At 32.2% G+C, this 11,290-nt stretch overlaps 2 protein-coding genes across 2 annotated transcripts; both read left to right on the top strand.

Annotated features, from left to right (window-relative positions):
• Positions 1-1,362: 1,362 nt before the first annotated feature.
• Positions 1,363-2,939, top strand: LOC142627308 (stemmadenine O-acetyltransferase-like). Its single transcript, XM_075801136.1, has one exon. It carries the CDS (start codon positions 1,390-1,392, stop codon positions 2,716-2,718), a length of 1,329 nt encoding a protein of 442 aa, XP_075657251.1. The 5' UTR covers positions 1,363-1,389; the 3' UTR covers positions 2,719-2,939.
• A 5,941-nt stretch (positions 2,940-8,880) lies between these two features.
• LOC142629964 (stemmadenine O-acetyltransferase-like) lies at positions 8,881-10,337 on the top strand. Its single transcript, XM_075804027.1, has one exon. The coding sequence runs from the start codon at positions 9,003-9,005 to the stop codon at positions 10,278-10,280; it is 1,278 nt and encodes a 425-aa protein (XP_075660142.1). The 5' UTR covers positions 8,881-9,002; the 3' UTR covers positions 10,281-10,337.
• Positions 10,338-11,290: the final 953 nt, after the last annotated feature.

Raw genomic sequence — 11,290 nt, 5'->3', positions numbered from 1 at the left:
ATGTCATTGATAGAGCATGAACTTACTACTATTATTATATTTTTACAGTGGCGATGCCACTCAGAAGCCAGGGTGTTCCTAGGAACACCCTGGCTTGAATTTTTTTTTTATATATATAATAATTTAATTTTTTTTATTTGTTTACCCTTAAAAAAAAATAGGAACACCCTCAAGCAATATCAAGAACACCCTCAAAAATTTTATGCCAAACAAATTTTGAACTAAAAGGCATGCAGAGGCAGAGGTGTGTGCTAACGCATAGTGGGGTGTGTGCTAGATTCCTAATAGTTAGTAAAAAAAATGAATGAAGTAACTAAACAACAATAACTAATAATTTAATTAACTAATACATTATAAAAGACAAACAAATTAAATTATGTTAGGCTAAACAACAATTAATAATTTAATAATTAATGAAAGAACAATACAACAAATTATGGTTTATAAAAGACAAACAAATTTATGAAACAACTAAACAATAATAATTAATAATTTTATTAATATTTCAAATGAAATTATAGTTTATTATGCCAGTATCTTTGTTCATTAATTTCTTTTCTTTTTATTTTTTAAATTTTTTCCTTTTGAGGTTTTTCGGTGTACAAAATGCAAATTTTTTTTGGTTTTAAGAAATTTTTTTTTTTAAGTACAAATTTCATGTTTGCCAAATTTTGAATTTCAGCCTGTATTTTCTGAAATGTCCCGAAACACCTGAAATGACCCAAAATTTTTTCAAAGTGAAATAGAAACACCCTGAACAAAATTCCTGGATTCACCACTGTATTTTTATCCACTTATCATAACTTATCATTTTAACCTATTACGGAAAATGTGATATAAATTAAGCAAATAAAGCTACTTATTTTTAACACCAGTTTTCGTGTGTATAATGCATTTAGTTACACGGCTTTCGCTGTCTCGCACTACCAATAAACATTCCCACTGTACGTGGTGTGGAGACCAATTACTCAACGGCAATGTGTATAGTGGGAGTGTGAAACAATAGCTTTTCTTGGTCAAAAAAGTATGCCAGCTGTCACACAAAATTCAACACTTTTTCACACTATACAAATGTCGAGAAATTATAAATTATTTATGGTATATTAGTATTGTGGTCTATTATTCTACTAAAACATTTTATTTATTTAAAGTTTTTAAAATTTTTTTTTAAATACTAGTTACTGATTCAATAATTTTAAATAAATAAAATTTTTTTAGTAAAATGCTCAACAGACATGCCATAAGAATACAGAATAATTTCTCCCAAATGTTGATCCAAATTTGCAAATCCTGCACAACCGTATTCTTTGACTTCTGTTCGGTCATCACACCTATATAACTCTCTAGGCCCTAGCTATATTCCCATCATATCTGTCAACACCTTTCTGCATGTTAAAAATCTCTACACAGAAAATGAAGGTTCACATCGAAGTTATTCACAACGAGACCATCAACCCTTCTTCCCCAACTCCACACCATCTTCGCCAGTACAAGCTTTCCTTTCTTGACCGAATATCACCCCCAGTTTTCATGCCCTTGGTTCTCTTCTACCCTAAAGAAGATTGCACAAATCTGACTAACTCAGAGCAGAGTAATCGGATTAAGAAATCCTTGTCCGATGCCTTAACCCGATTCTACCCACTTGCAGGACGGGTTAAGGACAATCTTTATATCGATTGTAACGACGAGGGTGTGTACTATGTGGAAGCCAAGGTTCATTGCCAGCTTCATGAATTTCTTGAGGATCCAATCCCTGCTGAGCTTAATAAATTTCTACCATGTGCACTAGACGATGGGAATGAATTAGTAGCAATCGTACAAGTCACTTTGTTCAGCTGTGGTGGGATTGCCGTTGGTCTTGGCATATCTCACAAAGTTGCGGACGGCTTGTCATTCTTCGTGTTTCTCAACACTTGGGCTGCTATTGCTCGCGGCGATAGCGATATAGCTAGCCCTCTATTCGATTCAGCCAAGCTTTTTCCTCCGAAAGCTTTGACTGGCTTTGAACCAAGGACCGGGATTGTGAAGGAAAACATTGTGGCAAAGAGATTTGTCTTCGATGCCTCTGCCATAGCAGCACTTAGAGCCAAATACACTGACAACACAAGCATCGAATATGCAACACGGCCTACTCGCATTGAAGCCTTATCAGCTTTCATATGGAGCCGCTTCATGGCGTCTACTCAACCTAAATCAGACCCAAATAAGATCTACACAGTTCTTCATGCTATCAACCTACGTACTAGGCTTGACCCTCCTCTTCCTAATAACTATTTTGGGAACATAAGCCGAATAGCAATCTCAGTGCCATCCATGGATGCAGGTAATAGGTACTCTGACATTGTTAACCAAGTGAGGAAATCAATAAGGGACGTGAACGTGGATTACGTGAAGAAACTTCAAGAAAGTGAGGATCATTTGAATTTCATGAAAGAGCGCGCTGCAACCATCTCAAAGGGAGAGGTAGTACCCTTCAGCTTCACCAGCTTGTGCAGGTTCCCCATATATGAGGCTGATTTTGGGTGGGGGAAGCCAGTCTGGGTTGGCTCGGCTAGGTTGACGTTCAAGAATCTTGTTACTTTCTTTGACGCTAACTCCGGGAATGGAATAGAGGCATGGGTTAACTTGAAAGAGGATGACATGGCTAAATTTGAAAGGGATGAGGAGTTCCTCACGCATGTTTCATCGACCCCAAATGTGACAACTACAGTGCTATAATAGTGATTATCTTACGAGTTGATCTCATGAAATATCAAATTGTGTTATAATCTTCTAGACTCTAACTATACAGAGTGAATCCTATATGGTCTTTAGTTCACTTCTTCTTCTTCTTCTTCTTCTTCTTCTTCTTCGAAGGTGGTTTTTAGTTCACTAGTTGTTTTATTTGGGAGTCTTTGTAAGAGAGCTTAAATGTTATTTATTTATTACTTTGAATCTTTTGGCTTGGGTGTTAAATAAGTTTGTTCATAATCTAAATTTAGGACAAACAATTGTGACTTCTAAGATTTTTCTTTGTAATTAATTTAGCTGTTGTTATTTTCTTAAATATAAACAACAATATTTTGATTAATTTTTCTGTTGTTATTTTCTTAAATATAAACAACAATTGTTTAACAAGCAAATTAGCTTTTAGATTATTATTCATTGCCGTTATTCGGTATGATGTCAATGAAATCACAAAATTACCCTTTTTTTTTTATTCAGTTAAAAAAGAAAAAGAAAAAGGGTAGTCTATAAAATAAACTGAGTATGAAGAGAATTCTAATTTTGATTTATAAGCCCTTCGGAATTTAGACTTATTGAACTTCAAAATCTGGGTCATATACTCGTTATGCGTTTTTGCCAATAGAGACGACAGGTGCACGTTATCATACATACACACCATATTGTGGGCGCAGCCTAACTCTTTCTCATGTGAACTGTGTAAGAATGAGCAGAATCGACTTCCTATGGGCTCTAAAAGAAACTGCACGAAGCGATTTATACTCACAATTTATTGTCATTTTTTATAACTTTGAGCACTAGCTCGGATAAGTCCAATTTAATGACTAGCTTAAAAATAATCCAAAACTGGGACTTCCAAACAGGGAAGTTTGGATTTCATGGAAAATATCTATCCTTTTCCTTTCAGTCATTGACTAGCAATGGCATGATTGATAGAAATAAATGATCCCACTTAAAAGTGTTCCACCTCTTTTCTTTTCTTTTTTTCTCTTTTTCAATAAAGATACTTGTTCCATTTTATACTTCATCAATCAAGATTTATCATATATATAATGTATTTGATATTTATTTTTAAAATTTTGACTACTTTATAACAAACGTAAAAAAAAAATAAGTATCGATTTATTATGATTAGAAGAGTATAAAATAGAATGCTAAGAATGGAACAAAGAATTTTCATATATTTCGTACTTGACATATCAAAAGATCAACCAAAAAAAAATATATTATGTAAAATTGAAGTACTGCAAGCTTAAACAATCAACATTTAAGTATTGCAAGCTTGAACAATCAACATTTTAAGTGATGCAACTTGGAGCAATTAGCATGCGGAAGAGTGTAGAATCATTTTGTAAAACTGAAAAAGGGTATAATTAATTTAGATATATTATCTTAGGTGTAATATATTAGGTTTTTCGATCAAATTCAAAGCTTTTTCAATTAAATTCAAACATGTACTTACTTTAACCAATAAAAATGTTAACTTTTTTGAGGATACTAAATTCAAGTATTGTATCTAAGCTTTATGCATTGAAGATCAACATTTTAAACTTAATGACCGACCACTACATGTTATTCTTGAAGTTTCTTATTCTTTCTGATGGGTTTATATGATTATGTAACAAATTTGCATTGGAGGAACCACATTATATATATAAAGATCTTAAACATGCGTATACATTTTTGAATTTTAAAAATATTGTATGCATATGAAATGGAAAATTTGCTAAGCTTATAATTAACACTTTAAGTCTCAATTAAAAATTATATATTTATACATATAATTATATTCTAAAAGTATTTAAATATTTTTTTTAAATAGAATCACGATCTCATTGAAAATATAAAATTATAATGAAAACATAATTATTTTAATAATTATCTCAAATACTAAAAGGAAAACAATTAAAGGTTTTAGTCCTCACACTTTATGCCATGTACTTTAAATATAGATACCTAAAATAGTTTATAACATGTAAAATAGTTGAATTTGTTATTTAGTTTCAATCATAAAAAACACAAAAGACAAAAAAAAAGAATGTTTTTTTTTTCACCCCTCCATGCATGTATCCTGTGTTTGGACATCTAAATGCTATGCCTATAAGTGTCTCGCCACAGCCACAATACAGGATCCATTAATTCCCATGGAATGTTTAGAGTTAGAGCATTCTTATTAGCTTATCAAAAATTTATATCTATCTTAATATATGATCTTACTTTTTCTATTTTACACACTCACTTCTCAAAACTAGGGGTGGCAAAATTTGACACAACCCGCGAACCCGACACGACACGATATGAAATTAACAAGTTATGGGTTGAGGCTTAACGGGTTCGTGTCATATTCGGGTTGACACGACTAACCCGTTTAATAAATAGGTTGGGTTAGTGTTGAACACATAGAACCCGTTTAACCCGTCTGACTTGTTTAATTAAATGATATTTTACCAATATACCCTTCAAACTCTAGGTATATAAACTTAGTAGTTGTTGTGATTTATTTTCTTTGACATATTGTGATTGATTATTTATGATATTGGGATATGCTTTAATTTTGAATGATTATTTGTGATGCAGTTACTCGTTAATTCTGAATTTTATATTAAAAATATTTATTTGTTTGTTTTTTCATTAATTTTTATTTTTCATTTTGATAAAATCTGATAAACAGGTTGACACGACTGACCCGTTTAATAAATGGGTCGTGTTAGGGTTGAGGAATCTTGACCCGTTTAATAAACATGTCGGGTTAGTATTGACCTATGTAGTCGAATACTCATGACTTGACATGACACGAACCCGACACGCAAACACGAATTGCCATCCCTACTCAAAACACTCTACTTTACATGAGAGTATCTATTTTACACTATATTTTATTAAATTATCAATTTTTTTATTTTTCTTTTACACATAACAACTATTATCTACTTGTCTCTTCGTTCATTTCGGAAATACTAAAAGAAAGAATAAAAAATTAAATGCAAAACAAATGCTGAAAGAGTAAATTTACACGATTACTTAACTTATATATATTTTTACATAACTTTGCATGACCTTTTATTTTTATTTTTATATACAAGATAGAATTCTATTTTAACCTATTCTAAGTGTATATGTGTGTGAAACTCCTTCCTAGAGACTTAAACCCCGACCCTTACCTCCCACACTCCATAAGCATTTATAACTTTGTCTGACTTGATGTGAGTGAATTTTGGCCTTAATTGATTAAAATGTGATATTTTTTCTACTATACAAGCATTAATGCTAGTGCTACTAACGCTCCTCTTCTTTAATTATTAGTCTACCTGCGTCCTTCTCGAATTGTTTGAAGTGATCAAAGTCATCACTAATCGTACTAAATGTCCATATCTGATACGGACGTTTCCTTGTTAATCGCTGCATCAATTTCTTAATACAGATAAGAAGGTATCTTTGCACTTATCCTAAAAAACAATAAAGATATCTAAGGGGTTGTTGACTCTCTGTACCTGTAAGTTGTAACTAGCTCGTAAGTCTTGCGGTGACTATTGATCAATCAAATCCAGAAATTCGACAAATATATATACAGTACTTGTGTTAGCTTATTAGGCTATGAAGCTGAAAGCGGGGCACACTCTTAGGGGAGGCCAATCAATGTGCTGACTTTCTAGATATCACATAAATCTCAAAACCAAAATTTCACACAGTCGGCACTCAACCCACTGGTTTAAGTTCTCACTATTTCTCACTTGTTTTTTTCAAAGGAATTTGGTATTTTCATACGTAAGATACGTTGTAATGTAACCTTCTTGGATAGATTATTAAGAAAAGAAAATAGATAATCAAAACTACAGTATATATCATGCAAACATCAAGCTGAAGGCAATAGATAAGCCTAATAATTAGCAGACTTTGATAATTAAACTTAATAGGTCTTTTATATATATTTTTATATATGTGTGTATATATATATATGTTATGTCAACTTATTAGGTATTTGGTAGGATAGAGACCGTGACACATTTGGTTAATAATTTATAAAGAAAAGTTAAAGAATACCTTAAGGATATTAGTTTAAGAAATATTTTTAAAAGCTTTTTATGAAAAAAGAAAAAAACTAATTAATTATTTTAAAAACTTTTAATATTTGTCATAAAAATAGTATCAAAACTTTTCTAAAATAATTTATTAACAACTGTTCTAATGATATTCATTAATTGATCCTAATTTAAAATATATATTCTTCCCCAAAAACAAAAATGCATTCTGTGACTCTAATAATTTTTGGCGGTGGAAGCATTAAATTCATTTGGAGTAAAGAAAACCTTTTTTCGGCTCTTATTTTTTTAGTCCAAATCTTCTGTTCCACTTTTCCTGCTCCACACTATACTCTACCAATAAAAACTTGTCACGTATTCACCTAATTAATTAAATACTATCATTATTAACTTATTAATGCTACCGTTATTAATTAATAGTAGTATTTAATTAATTAGGTGAACCATGACAATGTTTTATTGATAGAGTATAGAGTGGAGCAGAAAAAGTGGAACAGAAAATTTGAATTGCTTTTTTTTGCCCTTTATTTGGTGGTGGAAACCTATGTTTTCTCAAATGAAAAAAAATTAAACCCACCATATGTCAAAATAATTTTAAAATTTAACATGTGATCAATATTTTATAAAAGATATTATAGTAGGTAGCAATGACCATGTCTTATTCTTTTGTTTTATTTTTACTTTTTACTCATTCTCAAACGCACATGATAATGCTTGTTGTATGTCATCGGAGTCTTGTCTTAATTTGCTAACCTCAGCCTGTCGTAGAGATGAGCTTGGATTAATTATAACATATTTACAATTTTTAATTTTTCTTTTAAATATAATGTATTTTTTCAATTCTCAAAAAAATACCCAAAAAGCTTATTCAAGGAAAAAATTTTAGCTTTTAGCTTCTTCTTTTTTTTGTCTTAATTTTTTTTTTTTTTACAAAAATAAAATTAACAAAACTTACTTCTTAAAAACTAAGCTATCTTTTAGATTTTTGCCACCATAAAAGCTACCAAAATATAATTTTTCTGTATTATATATATAGTAGATAAGTTATGAAAAACTATTTGATACCTAAACGCATGAGAAAAATATGCCTTGCTCCAAGTATTCCCGAAGACACTGTGCAAAGTGCTCTAGCTAGTGGTCTAGTTGCACCTGAATATATACCTAACCTATTCCTTTGTTTTGTGGACCAGAGGGACCAACCCTATCCCATTTCTGTCTTCACGTTTAGAAAAAATGATAATACTCTCAAGTGCATGTATTATTGAAACCCACATTTTCTTGTCAAATCTCGTTTTATTTTATTATATATTTAGCGCAATATTTCATGTCTAAAACCGCGTCCGCTGCTCAACTTTTGAATTGGTAAAACGAATGAAATCTTAGCGTGATGTTTGAGTTATGATTATGATCACAGTGGTACACCGACCGTAGGCTTCACATTACTGGATTTCGTTTTCTAGATAGAGGTTCAACATTCTTCACCAACTTTCATATTTTGGGTCATAGCATCATGGGCGGCTCCACTTGGATTTTTCCTGTTGAGATTCTTCACCAACATTCTTCACCAACTTTCATATTGAGATTCTTCCTGTTTTCACATTTTAAAATAAAAATTTTAATACCCTAACCTTAAACCGAACTAAAATAAACGTAAGTATAATTATTTTAACAATATCGTGAGCTATTTAAACACAAAGAAAAATTTCAATAACAAATCAATTTGATCTAAATGTGGGAAAAAAATTAAAATTTGCTAATCTAAAACTTTAGAAAAAGCTCATTTAGATGTTAAGAAATTTTAAATAAATCAATCAAATGGAAAATTAGTGAATGAATGATTGTTTGACTATGTATATTAAAACAGATGTAGTTAATAGGATTTATAATAAAAATATCATGCAACAATTTCAAAATATGAAATATCATAAAAAAAATTGTAAAACTATGAATTAAAAATTTTTTGCTTTTTTTTTGTGATATCAATATATTTAATTTATCTTTTATTTAATTAAAATTTTGTATAATTTATGTTTCTTATTGAACCCCTAGAAAATAATCGTGGAGCCACTGCTACATAGCATTCTGATCAACTTGCACGATTGGAGAAAAGTAAAGCAACTCATTGCTTATAAAATGGCATTGGCAGTTGGAATTGGCAGCAATAGCCGTGACTGAATAACCTTCTTCTACTTACTAGAGCAAAAATACACTCGCCCCTTTTCATAATAGGAAGCAAAGATGAAAGTTGCAGTGATAGAGAGTGATACCATTAAACCATTGTCTCCAACACCACACCATCTTCGTAATCTCCAACTCTCCTTTCTTGACCAAATTGCCACACCAGTTTTCATGCCTATGATCCTTTTTTACCCAAGTGATAACAATTCCATCAATGCCAACAGATTGAACAGGCTCAAGAAATCCCTGTCTGAAACCTTGACAAACTTTTACCCACTAGCCGGTAGGGTCAAAGACAACTCCTTTATAAACTGTAACGATGAGGGTGTCCACTATTTTGAAGCCCAAGCCAAGTGCCAAATTTCCCAAGTTATTCAGCAACCTGAACCAGCCCAACTCAATAAACTACTCCCATATGAGCTAGATAATGTAGGAGAGTTAGTTTTGGCAATTCAAGTCAATGTTTTTGACTGTGGTGGAATAGCTATTGGAGTTTGCATTTCCCACAAGGTTGCTGATGCATTATCTCTAGCGATGTTTCTTAATAGTTGGGCTGCTACAGCTCGTGGTGTTAGCAATACAATCTGTCCACGATTTGATTTGGCCACCCTCTTTCCACCTAGAAACATTTCTGGGTTTAAACCAAGCACTGGAATCATAAAGGACAAGATTGTGACAAAGAGGTTTGTGTTCAACGCCTCCATGATTGCAGCTCTTAAAGCTAAATACACTGACTATGCGAGCGTGGAGTGCAAAAGGTGCCCCACACGTATTGAGGCCTTATCGGCTTTCATATGGAGCCGATTTGTGGCCGCTACCACTCAAGGGAATTTGGACCCAGAGAGGTTGTACACAGTGCTTCATGCAGTCAATCTACGCACAAGAATGGACCCTCCATTGTCAGAATGTTACTTCGGAAATATTAGCCGATTTTCCATAGCCACACCTTGCATGGACTCGAAAGGGGAGTGTCATGGCCTCGTGAACCAAATGAGAGATGCGATTAAGACAATAGATGGGGAGTACGTGAAAAAACTACAGGAAGGCAATGGGCACTTGAATTTTATGAAAGAGCGTGCTGAAAAAATTACAAAAGGAGATGTGCTTTCATTTAGCTTTACTAGTCTGTGCAGGTTTCCTCTATATGAAACTAATTTTGGGTGGGGAAAGCCTTTATGGGTTGGTTCTTGCAGCCTGACCTTCAAAAATTTAGTTGTTTTCATGGATACCGCATCGGGTAATGGAATAGAAGCATGGGTTAATTTAAAAGAGGCCGACATGGCTACCTTTGAATGTGATGAGGAGTTGCTTGCCTTCGCTACACCAACTCGATACTAAAAGAATAGAGTTTGGCTCCAAACTGTTTGAAGGATAATACTCCGCCCCAATCTATTAAAGGGTATGACCATTCACATATTTTTAATACATAACCTATCTTCATAATTGTATATCTAGTGGGGCTATAGTCCGTACCAGATGTGACGATTTGTTTGGATTTTATTTTTCCCCAAAGTGTGGTTCAAATGTACAAATGCTTCCTTTTCTTTATGATTTCTAGGCAGGGTGTAATAAGATATGAATTCGTATTTGAGATGAAATCAAATTAACTTGTTGATCAATTATATAATTAAGTATAGTTTACCGGTAGAATCAAGAAATCTTTCTTAGGAGCCAAGGTTATATGTTGATTGAAGAAAAATAACTCTTTGTTTAGAAACATGAAAAAAACACTTATAGTGTCGATCTTATGTTGACCTAGGAAGAAGAGCTTTTTGTTGTAAAATTAATACGATAAAAAGTGTTAACTAAGAAAACTTTTAAAGTTTTGAGAGTCCGAAAAATATAGGAAATAATGCTTTAAAATTGTAGATTTATAAAATATGAACAGTATTTTGTAGAGCTTTAAAGTACTTAAAGCTCTTTTATAATTGTGCTAATGCAATACAGGCCCATAATCTAATTATAACCCACTTTAATTTATTTATTTTCCACTTAATTATCCCTTATATGATGTTATTCAACGGCAAATTATATGGAATAGTGCTAATTCGAGATTTAGTAAAAACAATTGTTGACAGTGTTTGAGCAAAAATTCCACTTTTCTTGCTTTCATTAGTTTGAAAAAAATCTCTTGGAATTTTCATGTTCATGGCCCTTCAAATTTTCATACACTTTCCAACGATACATCTTTTGCTTTAACTCGATGTTGTTTAATCCTACTTGACCACCTCAAACTAATGTTGCACATTTTCCACGTTTAATGGAAAAAAAGGGAAAGACTATGTATCTAAACAATAAATTGATTTTCTAATATCTTACCATATTCAAAGCTGATTTTGACATGAGAA

Source organism: Castanea sativa, chromosome 3 (genome assembly GCF_040712315.1).
Source record: "Castanea sativa cultivar Marrone di Chiusa Pesio chromosome 3, ASM4071231v1".
In the NCBI taxonomy this organism is placed as follows: Eukaryota; Viridiplantae; Streptophyta; class Magnoliopsida; order Fagales; family Fagaceae; genus Castanea; species Castanea sativa.
Note: the sequence above shows the minus strand (reverse complement) of the source record. Positions and strands in the feature narration are given on the sequence as shown.